This window comes from Erpetoichthys calabaricus, chromosome 4 (assembly GCF_900747795.2).
Source record: "Erpetoichthys calabaricus chromosome 4, fErpCal1.3, whole genome shotgun sequence".
NCBI classification, from domain to species: Eukaryota; Metazoa; Chordata; class Cladistia; order Polypteriformes; family Polypteridae; genus Erpetoichthys; species Erpetoichthys calabaricus.
In genome coordinates, this window is record NC_041397.2 from 48,199,067 (window position 1) to 48,216,646 (window position 17,580).

The 17,580-nt window shown below is 44.8% G+C and overlaps 1 protein-coding gene and 1 long non-coding RNA gene across 2 annotated transcripts in view; one reads left to right on the top strand and one right to left on the bottom strand.

Moving 5' to 3' along the window:
* Nucleotides 1–154: 154 nt before the first annotated feature.
* On the bottom strand, nt 155–16,991 carry LOC127527645 (uncharacterized). The gene is made up of 3 exons (XR_007934831.1): nt 16,781–16,991; nt 9,081–9,237; nt 155–308 (listed from the first exon to the last, which is right to left on the bottom strand). It is a non-coding gene; the product is annotated as an uncharacterized LOC127527645 (long non-coding RNA).
* Nucleotides 16,992–17,198: 207 nt separating this feature from the next.
* Nucleotides 17,199–17,580, top strand: part of pcyt1bb (phosphate cytidylyltransferase 1B, choline b) — a 102,958-nt gene continuing 102,576 nt past the window's right edge. Inside the window, exon 1 of the mRNA XM_028799417.2 lies at nt 17,199–17,358. Within this exon, the coding sequence (XP_028655250.1) occupies nt 17,296–17,358 (63 nt within the window). The 5' untranslated portion in view covers nt 17,199–17,295. The remainder of the gene's footprint in view (nt 17,359–17,580) is intronic.

The window sequence follows — 17,580 nt, forward strand, 5'->3', positions numbered from 1 at the left end:
CACTACCTACTTTAAAGCAGCACAGTCTTCTGAGCAAAAAAAGAGTCTGCTCTACCCTTTCTCATTATTTCCTCTATGTCATGAGACCAGTCCAGCCTGTTACTGATGCAGACCCCCCATGTACTGGTAGCAATACATCACCCCCATATTCACTCCATGTGTAGAGAAAAGACATAGAGGCTCATTGGTCCATAGCCAGTTCCTTGGTTTTGCTAATGTTAAGTTGCAGAAAGGTTCTCCACGTGACTTCTCTCCTCTGTCTCATTTCCTTTATCAATACACCTCATAAGTGTATCATCTGTGAATTTCTGCAAGTGACATCACCTGGTGTTATATTTATAGATAATAATAATAATAGTAATAATAATAATAATTTATAGGTGCCTTTCAAGGCACATAAGGACACCTTATAGAGCACATTAATAACAACAGTCACAACATAAAATTAATGAAATATTACAGTACAATAAAACCAGAATAAATACAATACAGTGATCCCTCGCTATATCGCGCTTCGCCTTTCGCGGCTTCACTCCATCGCGGATTTTATATGTAAGCATATTTAAATATATATCGCGGATTTTTCGCTGCTTCGCGGGTTTCTGCAGACAATGGGTCTTTTAATTTCTGGTACATGCTTCCTCAGTTGGTTTGCCCAGTTGATTTCATACAAGGGACGCTATTGGCAGATGGCTGAGAAGCTACCCAACTTACTTTCTCTCTCTCTCTCTCTCTCTCTTGCGCTGACGTAGGGGTGTGTGAGCAGGGGGGCTGTGTGCAGCTGCTTCCTGAAGGACATGCTGCACGGAGCTTCGCATACTTAAAAGCTCAAAGGGCACGTATTGATTTTTTTTATCTGTCTCTCTCTATCTCTCTCTCTATCTCTTCCTGCTCCTGACAGAGGGGGTGTGAGCTGCCGCCTTCAACAGCTTTGTACCGGCGGTGCTTCGCATACTTAAAAGCCAAAAAGCCCTATTGATTTTTTTTTGACTGCTTGCTTTGCACTCCTTTGAAAAGGAAGATATGTTTGCATTCTTTTAATTGTGAGACAGAACTGTCATCTCTGTCTTGTCATGGAGCACAGTTTAAACTTTTGAAAAAGAGACAAATGTTTGTTTGCAGTGTTTGAATAACGTTCCTGTCTCTCTACAACCTCCTGTGTTTCTGCGCAAATCTGTGACCCAAGCATGACAATATAAAAATAACCATATAAACATATGGTTTCTACTTCGCGGATTTTCCTATTTCGCGGGTGGCTCTGGAACGCAACCCCCGCGATGGAGGAGGGATTACTGTAATAAAATTGAATTTAAATTTATCAGCTAAAATTATCAGATATAACAAGCCAGCTTAAAAAGATGTGTTTTAAGATGAGATTTAAAGGTAGGAAGAGAGTCGGTATTACGAATGTCTTGTGGCAGAGAGTTCCAGAGGCGAGGGGCTATTTGACTGAAACCTCTAAACCCCATGGTAGTCAAGCGAGCAGGAAGTATAATACTATTGACAGAGGAAGAAAATCTAAGGATACGAGAAGAAACTGAGATGTGAAGAAGATCAGAAAGATAAGGAGGTGCCAGATTATGAAGGGTCTTGTAAGTAATAAGCAGAATCTTAAAATCAATGCGATATTTAACAGGGAGGCAGTGAAGCTGCTGAAGGACTGCAGTAATGTGATCTATGGAAGGGTTTCTGGTAATAATTTGAGCTGCAGCATTCTGAACCAATTGAAGTTAGTAAAGCAGTTTGTGAGGAAGACCAGAAAGGATAGAATTACAACAATCAATATGAGATGTAACCAGAGCATGAACAAGAATAGCAGTGCTGGTAGCTGAAAGAGATGGACAGAAACGGCTGACATTACATAGATGGAAATATGCCGACCGAGTAACATTATTAATATGTGCCTCGAATTTTAAGGTACAATCGAGATAACACCTAAGCTCTTAACCTGGGAAGAAGAAGAGGTTAGAGAGTTATCAATAGTCAATGAAATATTATCACATTTATCCAAAACAGATTTAGTTCCTACCAGAAGAACCTCTATTTAAACATTATTTAATTTAAGAAAATTAGCAGACAGCCATGATTTAACTTCCTGCAGTCTGTCAGAGAGGGAAGAAGGTAGAAGAATGGAATCAGGCTTAGTAGACAGATAGAGCTGGGGGTCATCAGCGTAACAGTGAAAATAAATATCAGGTTTGGCAAATGTAAAGAAACCCAGGGGGAACAGCTTGATTAAGCTGTGAAAAATCACTGGGTTGCTGCCAGGTCTCAGTTAAGCAAAAAAAAATCAAACTTATGGTCAGTTAACAGATTATAGAGTATAGGCCCCTTACCGGTGAATGAACGGACATTGAATAGCCCAATGGCAAGTTCGATTTTCCCATGTGTTGCTATAGCCGACCTTGTTAAGTTAGCTAGCACACTAAGGTCAGCAGTCCATCCAGATCTCCATGAAGTTCGAGGAAAAATAGACTAAAAAGACCATATTGGCCTGTGGTCATAATAGTTGAAGTTCCGTCGAGACTTGCGGTGAATGTGTTTCCGATGGGAAAGACGGAGAATATCCCGGTAATGGTACAATGCCAAAGGTGGTTCAGACAGGCAACACCGAAATCGAAGAAGTTCCGCTGCCATATACTTGTAAATTGATGTCAATGGATAAAGCATTAAAAACAGGACAATCCAAGCAAACACACTCCAAAGAAGCAGCTCGTCAATCTGTACCATGGATTCCAGCTGGAGAAAGCAGATCGCCATTAACTAGGTGAACACTGGACAAACACTCAAATGAAACTCTGGCTGATAACGACAAAATAAAAAATACAGTGACTACCGTCTCACTTAGACAAAGACAGTAGATTAGCTAATAAAACATAACTAATAGAAACATAACTACAAAATAAAACTAAGTCACCAGCAGAGCAGCAGCAGCCAGTAGCGCCCGTGTTCGCTCATTTATGCTGTAACGTCACAGAATGTACAGAGTGAAGAGTAGTCAGACCTGTTCCTTGTAGTTCTCTACTGCTGCTGACATCCTCATTAGAGACATAGTCCTTGAGCCTCAAACACTGTGGTCCTTATAGCCTATTGCTTCTCCAGTTCTTTCAACTTGGCATCACAAATTCATTAGCTGTCTACTTTACTTCAGCAGTAACTGGCTGTTGTTCTCCATTCTCTACTGCAAAGTGATGACCATGTGCGAGTTTTTCACTCTTCCTATTGGGATGCCTGCAGCCTGGCATTGTTCAGTTTCCAGAACATCAACAGATATGAAACCGAGATGGATTAGTGCAATGAGGACACTCGACAAGAAGACAGGTGCAAACAGTACTCAGTATTATTCCAACAAGCAGGGTCTAAATAAATAAATCTTCTTTAAATAAATAATTCAATAAACAGTCCATAAAATCCAGTACTCAAATGGGAGACAAAAATCAATAAATAAATCCAAAAGGAATGTTAAAATCAAGGCAAAAATTGGGATCTCCTTTCTTTTCTTCTGTAAGCCCAGTGCATCTCACTGGCCTCCCCAGCTCACCAATCAGGACTTCTCAGAGGGGCTGAGACACCAGCAAGTGTGAGTCAAACACTAAACAGCATGTGTTTCAGCCAGCTCAACTGGTCATCCCTGGGATGCTCAAAGCCCAGCAGCCATCATCTCACCACCATTCCTAGGTATGTGTATGATGATCTGTGAAGCCACTTGGCTGAGTCTGCTCCATGGATGATTAGCAGGAGTGATCCACCCTTGGAGTGCCGTTCCTCTCACTCAACGTGATGCCTCCCGTCAACTGCAACGGCTTGTTCTCCCCATCTTACTCTCTCTTTCCTCATCACGTCGTGTCCAACAGAATGTCATCCTTGATTTTCTTCCTTTCCTTTCTTTCCCACATCTACTCTGCTCAGGCTCCTTTTATCCCCAGTGAGTACAGGTGCACCAAATGACCCGCAGAGCTCCAAGGAGGAACAGCTGAGCTAACTGCCCTTGTGCACATTAAGCTCAATTAGCACATTCCCTCATCAAATTCTCCGCAGTCGCACAGTTTTTCACCGGCCTGCACTCACACCCACCAGGTCTGAGCCACACTGCCTTTATTACGTAAAACCCTGGAACTCTAACGCGCTACTCCATCCAATGCTTTCCCATCCACTTGCCTACGAGAATTTTCCAAATCCTTAGCTTTAAGTTCAAGGAGGCAAAATGCTCAAAATGGTCCTTTCTCTTTCCTTTGTACTTTGCCCCTATTCTTAACTAATCATTTTTAGCTTTTTTTTTTTGTATGCATATTTTTACATACGTGCGATTAGGAGACAGTCGGTAAGCTCAAAGGTGAGTGAAACATCGCGAGATGAAGGGTTGATATGCAGTAACGGTGCCTCATTCTCTTTCTTCCTGTCAGAAAAAAAGAAGAGAAATAAACATGCACGGACGGACTCTAAAGATGGCTGCCGAAAACGTCACAGCCCCTTCACATGACTTCAGTTCCAGCTCCTCCTGCCACATCACTTCTGGTCCATCCTTGATGACGTTGCTTCTGTCCTACAGCTTTGACGTCATCTCCTACCAACTCACTTCACGCCATTTTGCTGTAATACAATTGTTAAATACTTATCGTTTTGATCCACTACAACGTTTTTGTCTTTTCTTTGTCCTTTGGACTTTATACGGGGACAGTCCCCAAACTTTTATGCTTCGTGAGAGACTCTTATTTAAAGAAAATTATCACAATATACATAATCAGACGTACTCAAAATGGGCAATGCAGCCAAACCAGCTAAATGACGACTCGTGTGTATAATTATTCAGATCATCGAGTTGTTATTATAATGTGCGCTGACATGACAAACATATTAAACTTCAATAGTGATGAATATGATGTGCAGATGCATGTATTTTAGTTTCCTTTTAAGAGGCCCAAAGCTGTGTATTTGCACAAAGGAACTTTTTTGGTATTTCACTATGTCACGCACGCGCGCTTAGGGGGCCGTGGAAAGACCCGATGAACAGCGTACAGCCTGCCAGGGGTAGGAGACGGGGTACTAACCTTTTGTCATGTCAAGAGTAGTCAAACTGGGTCCGAGGTTAAGGTCTACCTTTTGCGAGAAAAGGGAGAGGGCGTTCCCTGGGGGGGAATTGTCCTTCCTGTCTCTCCAGGGTTTCAACAAGTTGACATGATATACCCTCTCGCTCGGTCGACGATTTGGTTGTTTCACCAGATAGTCAACGAGCCCTTTTCTCTCTTTCACCTCGTACGGGCCAAGCCAATGAGCCAATAATTTAGAATGAGAGGTGGGCACAAGCACCATTACACGATCCCCCGGCTGGAATTCCCGGAGGGTGGTGTTTCGATTATACAGACGCGCCTGCGCTGCCTGAGCCTGTGACACGTTTTCTTTTAGTAGTGGCCGAACTTTCGCTAAACGTTCGCGCATTTGCACGACGTACTCCAAAATATTGGGTGAGGGAAGTGCCTCTCCTTCCCAACTTTCTTTGAGCAAATCCAATATACCCCGGGGTTGGCGACCATACAATAACTCAAAAGGGGAAAACCCTGTGGAGGCTTGTGGCACCTCCCGGTAAGCAAACAGAACCAGGGGTAAAAGTTGGTCCCAGTCCCTACCGTCCGCGTCGACTACCTTGCGGAGCATCTGTTTCAGGGTTTGGTTAAAACGTTCCACTAACCCATCCATCTGAGGGTGATACACAGACGTTTTTAGATGCTTAATACGGAGTATCTTAGCAACCTCCCTGAACGTATCCGAAGTAAATGGTGTACCCTGGTCCGTTAGGACTTCTTTGGGTATACCTACTCGGGAAAATAGGAGAACTAGTTCCCGTGCGACATTTTTTGTAGTAGTAGAGCGCAACGGAACCGCCTCCGGGTATCGGGGTTGCGTAATCTACCATGACTAGTATATATTTAAAGCCACGGCTTGAAGGCAGCAGGGGGCCAACAAGATCGACTCCGATCCTTTCAAACGGGACATCGATAAGGGGAATCGGAATGAGTGGAGCACGGTCCCTTCGGGGAATCTGCCGTAACTGACACTCGGGGCAAGACTGACAGAAACGGCGGACCTCCGCATTGATTCCGGGCCAATAAAACCGGAGCTTAATTCTCTCCAGTGTTTTCTCGGCGCCGAGATGGCCGCCAAGGAGGTGGGCGTGTGCTAGCTCACAAACCTCCCGCCGGTAGGTTCGTGGCACTAGCAACAGCTTCCGTACCTCGCCTTCATGATCCGCCACTCGATACAACAGATCATTTTCCAAGACAAAGTAGGGCCCTGAAGGTATGGGACCACGCGGCGTGTCGCCGTTAACTGACACAATATTATTTCGGGCAACCTTTAGAGAGTCATCATTCCATTGCTCTCGTTTGAATGCGGCTGGGGTGGATTTAAACTGACTATCCACCCAGCACAACGGATCCAGGGGACTGGCGCTGACCCGCTGTGCTTGAACTTCCTGTTCAGGGTCCGTCACCAAAATATTTCCCCCCCTGGAACTTCCGTCATCAATGGTTGCCGTAGAGCACGGCGTGAGAGCCGCGGGGACGGCAGCCTGCCCGTCCATAATAAGACCCAATCCGGTGGCGGGAGTGACGACGGTCTTACCGCAATTGCTATTAGACCAGTCTTGTCCTAATGTAACTGGAAAGGGGGGATCGGGGAGCACGGCAACTTTGAGCCGTCTTGGTTCGCCCTTCCAGGTTATATAGCATTTGGCGGACCTATACAACTTAGTCTTGCCATGCACACACGTAACTTTCACCCACCGGGTCATCCACTGTTGCGGTAAAACAAAACGGCGAGCAACAATGGTAATGTTACTCCCGGAATCGAACAGTGCCACCACCGAGTGTCCATTAATCAATACCACTCCCGTGTTAGGAACAGCCAAGGGATTAGACAGAGCACAGTACCTTTCTCCTTTAACCCAGGTGCAATCCATCGGCTCCACATTTTGCGGACAGGCAGGCAGGGTATGCCCGACTTCACCACACTTGAAACAGCGCGGCAAAGCCGGGGTTCTTTCTTTGAGCTTACCTGGAGGTTCCCCACTGCGTCGGAAGGGCTCAGGGTTGGCGACGCATCCCTGTCGGGTACCACGAGCAGACCTCTCAGCCGCCCCGCCTCGGTTCACTGCCAGTTGACGCTCCAAGACATCCAGGAGACTTTTCATGTCCGTAAACGGGTGTCGCCGGACCTGCTGGGCGAGATATTCTGGCATACCATTAATAAAGCCCTCACAGGCTACTTGCTCAACTATATGTCGGCCTTGATTGACATCTGGCCATAGCCAGCATCCCATCTTGCTCCAGAACTCAAAGCCCTGGGCACGGCCGGGGCGATCAGGATCATACCTCCATTGCCTCCACTCACTCGCCTGCTGGTCCGACGTAATGCCGTATCGGCTTAATATTTCGGCTTTTAGGAGGTCATACTGGGCGGCTTCCTCAACGGGTAGGTCATGATAGGCCTTCTGCGCGATCCCCTTCAGATACGGCGCCAGTATGGACGCCCATTCCGCGCGCGGCCACTGGTTGCGAGAGGCAGTCCTCTCGAACGTGGAAAGGTATGCCTCTATGTCATCGGCATCTGTTAGAGGCACAATAGGAGGAGGAGGAGGCCGCGCGGGCTCCGGTCTAGCTGCTTCGGCTGCTGTGAGCCGAGCTTGCGCTTCCGCCAGTTCCTGCTCGGTGGCGGCTTGTTTCTGCTGCAGGGTGTGCAGCTGGGTCGCTAGGTTGGTAAGCACTGTATTCAGGTCCTGTCCTTCGTTCATATTTCGGACTTTTGTATCCTGCCGACTACGCCAGTTGTGAAGAAGCACAAGACTCGTATAATGGTTTGGGGTTTCCGGCCCCGTATACTGTAAAAAACTGCAACAGAATAATGCACTATTAAAGTCATGCGTTCAACCAAAGACATTCATCCCTTCGCAGAGGGGAACTTAAATAAGGGGGGACCGGAAACTGGTGACTGGAATGCTGGGAGGAACCGAGGAGCGTTGTGGGTAATGACGTCATCATCATGTGCCAGAGGAAGGGACGGAAACACGGAAGTGGTTACGGGTGGATTGAAGTGGCATCTTGAGCGTGTTTACGGGGTTGTTGCATCAGGTTTTCTGCGGGAATAAAAGAAGAAAAGGTTAGTACCCCGTCTCCTACCCCTGGCAGGCTGAACGCTGTTCATTGGGTCTTTCCGCGGCCCCCTAAGCACGCGTGCATGACAACTAGTTTATATCCGCTACCTGTTGTGACTTCTCAAGAATATCCCAGCCAACCTTCACTGCATCACGCTCACTGTGCTGAAAGCCATTAACCTACCAATGAGGAGCTACATTCAGGTTTCATATGGCGTGGTCACTATATATAAATCACAACATGTTTTGTCAACATAAAAAAATTGGCAACATAAATAGTCAATTTGCAGCAGAGTTCGATTTTCCTAATATAATCAGAGCTGTAAGAGCACCTAGCGAGAATGAAGCTGCTTTTGTTTGCTGTAAACAGTGATATTCCATTAACTCACAAGTCATTTGAAATGTCAATGTGAGTTTTGAGCTGCATTCACGTATGCACATTTACAAGATGATTGTGATTTATAAAGGTAAATTTCGTAGGTTTTATAAATCTGATATTTTTTTGCCAAATGCATATTTTCACACTCGAATTCAAGCAAGTGTATAAATGAGACTTGTAGTGTGGAATTTTCCACTTTTGGCATCCTATCTTTTGTTTTTTTTTACTGGACCACACAGAACTTTTGAACTGTCACACAGGTGTTATTGTTTTGCTTATACTGAAACTGCTGCACAGCACCTGTCCTACGTTGTGGCACTTCAGGGGGGACCCCCTCCTCGCCAATAGCCGATCAAGTGATAGTGCTTAATGGCGCTCACTGCTTCACAGGGAGATCTCAGAATGAATACATCCATTTGGAATCTCCACATATGTTTTTCACATACATTCAGAAGTAAAAAAAAAAAATACAGACAACACAGGTGGCATCATGTCAGCACTCAAAAAGTTTCAGATTTTGGAATTTGAGGTTAGGGATACTCAATCTGTATTTACCTTCTGGACAACATTCAACTATACAAAATACCAGCAAGTCTAAAATTCAGCCTTCAATGACATTTTCTGTGTGTAACTGACATAATGCAGGACGTTGGCATGTCCCCCAACATTTGCACGAATGATGACTTTAGAATATTATGGGCATCTTGTAAACCTGGAAGAGAGGTGAAAAATGTTAATTAGCCAAAGTAAGTATGTCAAAGTAAAAATATTACATAAAACATCACAAAACATGTTTAGGCAATAACACATTCAGAGTTACAATACCGTGTGCTTGAATTAAAGACAAGATTCTTGGCCAGTGAATTTGAATTGAACATGTAGGTAGACGGAATAATGGGAATTTTGGGTTTAAATATAATTTCACCTTGTAGCACATCTTGTAAAAATGGTAGCTTCAATCAGATGTGAATGTAATGCTTTGACCTGTAACCTTGTACCGTTACAAAGCTTTGGAAGGTTTATATCAGAAGCAATACACTTTGAATCATGTTATACTTTATATACCTATTACATAGCCATGCAATGTATTGAAATTATAACCATTTTGAAGAAAATAAGTTTTATTTACAGTATGTAGCACCTTTCATACACTCAAGAACACTTTTCAATTCAATAAACACATTAACAAAACAACAGAAATCACATACAAGAAAATGAATAATACTCACTGAAAAGATGTGTTTTTAACAGGAGTTTGAAATGAATAATAGTTTTCCCTTGCGAAGGCTGAGAGGAAGAGCATTCCAAATTTTAGGGGCTATCACACTGAAAGCTCTGACACCCATAGTTACTAACCTGTATTTAGGTACAGTGAGTAAGTTAGCGTCCGATGATCTTAATGCACAGGCGAAGCAGCAGCTCAGACAGATAATGAGGGGCTAAACCATGAAGGGCTTTAAAGGTGAGAAGAATAATTTTATATTTGATTCTTAAAGAAACTGGTAACCAATGCAAACCATAGAGGACAGGAGTGATGTGAGCAGATTTTTTACTGTCTGTAAGTAAATGAGCAGCAGAAGTCTGAACATATTGTAATCTATTGATATACTTAGTCGGTGGGCCGTAAAACAGTGCATTGCAATAGTCCAGATGGGTAGTGATGAAAGCGTGAATGAGTGTTTCAGGATCTTTCACACTGAGAAAAGAATGCAGATGAACAATGTTACTGAGATGAAAAAAAGCTGTCTGTACTATTGAGCTAATGTGTGGTTGAAAACTAAGAAGCTGATCAAAGACACCCAAATTATGGACAGATGCTGAGGGTCCAACCAGGATCCCATCGACGTCAATTTTTAGCCCACAAAGGGTAGAAAGGACAGATTTGGTACCAACTAATAAAATTTCTGTTTTATCAGGATTATCTGTCATCCACAAATCTTTGTGAACTGGAGCATACCGTCTGACCTTCAAGGGGACACCCCAGTTTTCCACAATCCCACTAAGGGCCTGTGTCACTCTACACAAACAGATAAAGATTTGGGCACCAGATTGTGAACCTGTATATTGCTGGTTGCAAAAAAATGAAAAATAAAGACAAAGGGAAAACATGCCCTGAGGCTGGGGGAAACATCTTTGCAGACACAAGTCAATTGACTGAATCATTTTAGGTGGCTCCAAGTTTTAATGATGTCTTCATAGGAAGAGACAGGGTTTTTGGCAGAAGTGGAAGTTACATCAGGGATCTTGGTGTCAATGATCTTCTGTCCTGTGGAAGGGTAAAGAGAAAGGTGTGAGTCAGGCCACGTCCTCTCCTGGTTCATTGTGATATGACAGCTCTGATATGAGTTTTAAAACTGTCCCCTCGTCGTGTGTGTGACAGCGCATGAGTGCACTCGACAATACAAGGGGGACATCCCCCATCAAATTTGTATGTATGTCATACCATATTGCAAGGAGTAAGAATAAGATGACAGAACAAGGAGTACTGCATGTACACAATGGTGCAACTTGCTAAGAACGACTTCTTTGACCTTCGTGGAACTTTCCTCCTTCCACTTTGGACTCATTTATTTAAACTGGCAGCCTCATTTGTCTATGCAATTTCATCCCATTTCTTAGTGAAAAAAGACACCATGCCTAAGAATAGGCAACTCTCTGTAGCACTATTATCAACAAATATCAACAATTCAAAAAAATATGGGTCCACTAATTTGTTTTTTCTATAACATCACCAACTTTCAATCATATCAGTCAAAGCATTTTTGAGATTTTGGTGTATTTAGGTTTTCTATGGGGAGGAGTTACCCCTAAATATTAATATATAAAAATGTCCTTTCTTAGCAGACACCTACAGTCCTAGATGTACCATTCTGCCAAATTTCAGCTTTTTTAACTAAACAGGAAATAATGAGTGAGTGAGTGAGTCAGCTTTGCATTATATATATGCTAGGGGGCTCTACCCCCTGCTCGCTTCGCTTGCCAACCCCTGTGTTTGGTTTACCGGATATACAATACAATTTATTTTTTGTACAGTCCAAAATCACACCAGAAGTGCTGCAATGGGCTTTAACAGGCCCTGCCTCTTGACAGCCCCCCAGCCTTGACCCTCTAAGAAGACCAGAAAAAAACTCCCAAAAAAAAAACCCTTGTAGGGAAAAAATGGAAGAAACCTAGGGAAAGGCAGTTCAAAGAGAGACCCCTTTCCAGGTAGGTTGGGTGTGCAGTGGGTGTCCAAAAGAAGGGGGTCAATACAATACAGTACAATACATAGAACAGAATAAATCCTCAATACAGTATAAAAATAAAAATTCTGGAAGTACGGAGTAGAATTTCACATTTGATGATATCACATAATATGATTTGGAATTGTTTTAAGTCCTGGAGACCTCATTCATCAAGCTGCCTCCCTCATTTTGCCATTCCACATCTGAAATAGCGCTAATCCGATGAATGGACCCCTCATTCCCACGTTCCCATTCATCAGGGATGACTTTACCTTAGGCAGACAATCTACAATTTAAAGAGATTGTTATTTTCTTGTGAATTGTTACATATGCATTATTTTCACTTTTACTTTAAAAACTTTTGTAAAAACAATACTTGTTTCTTTATTTCCTGCCCAGTGCGTGGTTACATCTTTTTCTTCCCAGACGTATAATACTGCTCGTGTTGTGAAGGGTGTTGCGGCTGAACATACGCTAAGGATATGCCTTTGGATCATTTGCTGTCTTTTTGTTGCTTGCTAGCTGCCTCTTCTGCCTGTCACATGTCATTGTTTTAAGAGCTCCGAGCACATGATGCTTGCCTGCCGAAAGCAATCCAACAACTGCTAGCTTAGAGGTCTGTTGACTTGTTTTAAATGATGGCTCACTGCCTGGTCTCATGTGACGCTGTAAAAGCAATACCTGCCTTTTATTTCTGGCCGCGGGCGTGGCTGAATTCTTTCTTGCAGGATGTATAATGCTGCTCGCGTTCGGTTGGGGTAGCTGCTGTCACGCTGCTCTTCGATATTTTTAAAGCCTGTACAGCCGCTGTCCTTTTTGCTATGGCCCTGGGACAATCTCTTGGCACCAAGTCTCATGTTTACGGTCCCCGCGAGACGCACCGTGGCAAGTCTCCTTGGTCTCGCAGGTCTTTAAAATGTCTTTCGAGATTATCACGTATCGTAGCCTTGCATTTGCTTTCCATTCCAGAATTTTCTTATATATATTATATATATATTATACACATTTGTATGTATGTTCTAGGTATGATGTTAAACTCCATCTGCCCTGCAAATGGTCCTGTAACTTTCAAGTTAAACTTGTCGGTTGGTGGCAGGATTGGCACTGCAGCCACTGTAAAAACTTCACGCAGCTCTGAAATTACAGATGGGAGTCCTACTTTCCGCAGGACAGCAGCACTCGGGTCTCAATTTAAGACGGCTCATCCGGGTAGGTGCGTGGAATGTCTTGTTTGTCCAGCATGATGATCATCTTCCTCTGCTGTCAGAGAACCTTCATAAACTCCACATTTCAGTAGCGGCACTCTCTGAGGTGGGACTGGCTAGATCTCTGTAGGTGGATACACCTTTTATTGGTCTGGTCGCTCTGATGGCTCTCATACTGAGGGAGTAGCTGTTGCTGTGACGGATCGGCTCCTTCCAATGGTGTCCGATGTCACTCCTTTCAATGAACATATTATGGGACTCAGATTAGGGCACTCTCTGGGTGTCCTGTCTGTTGTTTCAGTGTATGCTCCAACCGCGGTGAGTGATATCTCGGTGAGGGAGACATTTTATTTGCAGCTTCACTCGCTGGTTGATGGGTACTCACAAGGTGACACTCCTTTGGTCGTGGGTGATTTCAATGTGACCACTGGCATTGACAGGGTTATGAGGATTGTGTTGGTCCCCATGGGTCTGGTGACTGTGGTGAAAGTGGCTCCATGTTCCTTGACTTTGCAAAAGGTCAGGGGCTACAGATTGCTGGATCCTGGTTCCAGTGCACTGAGCCGTATCGTTGGACATGGTACTCCAATGCTGGTGGTGTGGTAAAAGAGATCAATGACATCCTCGTGGGCAGATGCTGAAGACTCTTGCAAAACGTCAGGGTCTACAGAAGTGCCCAGTTTGTGAATTCTAGCCACAGACTTCTTGTTGCTACTCTGAAGATCCAGCTTAGGACCAGTAGGCTACCACCTACTAGGAGAATGAGGCGGGACCTGGCCAGACTCCAAGATCAGGCAGTTTCTGAGTTTGCACGCAGTTTGTGTGAGGAACTTGCAACTGCTGATCCTAATGTGATGTGGGAGACCTTCCATGACAAGACCCTGAAGGTTGTTGAGGCTTGTGTTGGTGATACCAGCGTTCCCAGAAGGAGGTGTTTCATCTCTCTGGGCACCCTTGATATCATTGAGAGGAGTCGTAGTGTACAGCTTGATGGCAACTCCAAGCTGTACTGGGAACTGAGAAGAACAACTGCGAGGACTCTGAGGGCAGATAAGGAGGCGTTTGTTGGAGGAATCTGTGAGCAAGTGACACACCACCTATGGTCTAGTGACCCACATCCTGCTTACAGAGGAATCAAAGCATTACGCACATCTAAATATGTTCCTCGGAGAGATGCAGTTAGAGTGAGTGATAGAACGGTCTTTACGGATGACGCTGCAATTGTGACCCACTGGGCTGGCTACTTTGAGCAGCAGTTTAAAGCCAATACTCTGGCTAGGATGTTGGACATCTCTTTGTCCATGGTCCTTGAGACTGATCCTCCAATTAGCTGTGAATCACCCAGTCTTGCCAAGACTGCACAGGTGGTGAAACAGCTGAAGGTAGGGAAGGCTGCAGGGATCTGTGGAATACGGGGTGAACGTCTCCAGGCTGGTGGTAAGGCTGTCCTCCTTCCATTGGAAGCAATCTTTGCTACCATTTGAGAGACAGGCATCATCCCAACTGACTGGAAAACTGGACTTATCGTGTCTACCTGGAAAGGGAAGAGTGATCGCCTGGATTGCAGCAACTACAGGGAGATAACACTTTTTTCGGTGCCAGGTAATGTCCTTGCTAGGGTCATCCTCAATAGGATCCATGATCACTTGCTCACTTACCAGCAACTGGATCAATCTGGTTTTATGCCTAAGAAGTCTACCATCAATCGCACCCTGGCACTGAAGGTTCTCATAGAGTTCATTTGCAGCCATTGTTTATTATCTTACAGCATTCGACTCAGTTGTTCAAGCTGCCCTGGGGGCCATCCTGAGACTTCACGGTATCTCCCCAAAGCTGCTGGATATCATGGCTGGACTGTACATTGGTACTGTGAGTGCTGTGCAGAGTGGAGGCAGAACCTCTGTGTTTTTCCCAATTAATTCTGGGGTTCGTCAGGGGTGTGTTCTTGCTCCTTCTCTGTTCAATACTTACATGGACTGGGTGTTGTGCAGCATTGTGGTGTCCAGTGGCTGTGGGGCATCTGTTGGTGAAGAGAGATTCACTGATCTTGACTTTGCAGATGATACTGTAATCTTTGTGGTGTCAATGGATGCTCTGATCGAGTCTCTCAAGAGACTGAGCGAGGAGTCTGAGTGTCTGGGCTTGCAAATATCCTGGATAAACACCAAGATCCAGGCCTTTAATGACTTTTTGGGCAAAGCCATCAGCAGTGTTTCTGTCTGCAGGGAGAGTGTCAACGTTGTTGAGAGGTTTACTTACGTTGGCAGTGACATTCATGTCTCTGGTGGCTCTTCCTAAGAAGTCAGTAGATGGATTGGGAGAGCATGGGGAGGGTCATGAGGTCGCTGGAAAGGAGTGTGTGGTGCTCCTGATATCTCTGCAAAAGGATGAAGGTCCAAGTAGAGTCCTGGTGCTTCCTGTCTTGCTATATGGTTGCGAGACATAGACGCTATGCAGTGATCCGAGATGGAAGACTGGACTCCTTCAATACTGTGTCTCTTCTGAGAATCCTTGGGTACCACTGGTTTGAATTTCTGTTAAACGAGCGGTTGCTCACGGAGTCCCAATTGAGGCAAATTACCTGCATTGTGAGGGAGTTTCAGTTATGGCACTACAGCCATGTGGCGCAATTCCCCAAGGGTGACGTAACACCTGGCTGCGGCAGATAGATGGTCATTTCCAGGGGATGGGACTGGACCACATGTCTGCCTTGGGAAATGCCAACCAGGATCCCAAGCTGTTTCGTTGTGTGGTGGGTGTGGCAACACGCTGTACCAGTGTATGCTCCCCAAACTGACCTGAACTGACCCAGCTTGACCTGATATAAATGTGCTGGCGATTCAGCCAGGATGGTTCAAGGATTTTTACCCGGCTGAGAGGCCAGTTTAATGGAAAGACGGAGAAGACTAATCGCATGGACTATTTTCTCCCCTGATACAATAGTTGGCAGTTTTCCTGGGCTACAGTGCCTGCATGGACACCCACGGGGGCAGGCTGGGAAATGCGGTCCCATGAGACAGCCTGTGGTCAGAGTCAGGAGGAAAGTGGATGAGACTACGTAGGAGGTGTGGAAGGAGACAAGATGATTTTGTACAATTGTGGAAAGTATTTGGAGGTACTGTAAAATAAAAAAAGATTGTCTGTTTGAAGCCAGGACTGTGTTGTGTAGTTGTGTTTGGGGGTTTGGAGTGCTGCTACACCTGCTACTAGTCACGATAGATAGATAGATAGATAGATAGATAGATAGATAGATAGATAGATAGATAGATAGATAGATAGATAGATAGATAGATAGATAGATTTGTGTTCACACAATATGAAAATATACAAAGTTCTAAGTCAGTTCATTTACCTAATATCTGTAGTAATCTACTAATTTTCTTTGACATTGTACAATTTATAAAAACAACACATACTGTATATACATGTAGTCTACATAATATGCATGCATGAATATGAACATCCAAATCAGTTCATAATCCACTTATAAACAAAATATTATAGAGTTAATACATCAACAATCCAACATTCTATGACATAAAGAGTTTTGGAAAAGGGTCATATCATTGGCCAGTGGACGGAGGGAGTCATTTACAGATACTATATCTAATATACCGATTTGTTACAACAACGTTGTTCAGTTCATAAAGCAGATTTTGAAAACTTTTTTTTAAACTTTACATAAAATGTCTGTTCAATTACTTTCCGAACTACAAGCTAGGGAAATGTTTTTTTTTTTTAGTAAACTCCCTGTTGCGCCAAAAAGTAAACTCCCCGTTGCGCCCCAATTTATACAATTGTCGCCCCCTTACTTGCGCCCACTCACCCCCGGCTCCTTCTGGCGGGTGGTAGCGACTGGCGTTGCCCGGCCGAACCTGGGTCAGCTCAATGAGCCCGTTTGTGAAGAGAAGCCGTTTCCATGGTGGCTCCGCGGGGGTCCTTTTGTCTCCACTAATAACGACCTCTTTCAGCTCCAGTGGGAAATGAAGTGAGAACTGCCATTCTCGCGCGTCTCCATCCCTTCGTCCGGCCTGGCTGAGCAGCTTCATTATAATTTGAATGGGGGGCTATCTGTCTAATCACGCGAGATGCTGACAATGGCCTTGGCGATGTCGCTTAACGGGTTACTCCGGGCCACTGGGGCTGAAGGTGGGGGCTTCTGCCTGCGTGTCAACAGCTAATATCCACTGAACAAATAGGAGACTGGAGCGCAGCTTGGCAGGAACTTTGCCCAGTCGTGCCTCGTCACTGGGGCGTTAAGCAACGGGGAACAGGAAAGAGCAAGGTGCAGCGCAAGTCAGTCGCGATAAGGCTGGCGACTCGGGCGGCCACGGAGGAGCGATGGTGGGCAGGAAGAGGCGCTCGGAGTTCAGCAGCGGGCTTGTTCTCAAAGAAGCGCGCAAGGTAAGCGAGGCGGGGGACTCACTGCGCCCTGGGACTGACAGTTTGATCAGTTAACTGCGGACCGACACACACTGTTTGACCGGGAGGCTCTCACCGCAGCCGCCTATTAACCGAGGGCATGAACGCCAAGGTCCCGTGTGCACATAACAATGTACTTACTTAAAGTTATCCCGCAATTGAATTGCTTGTCATAAAAGTGTGCAGATGTACGCATCACGTAAT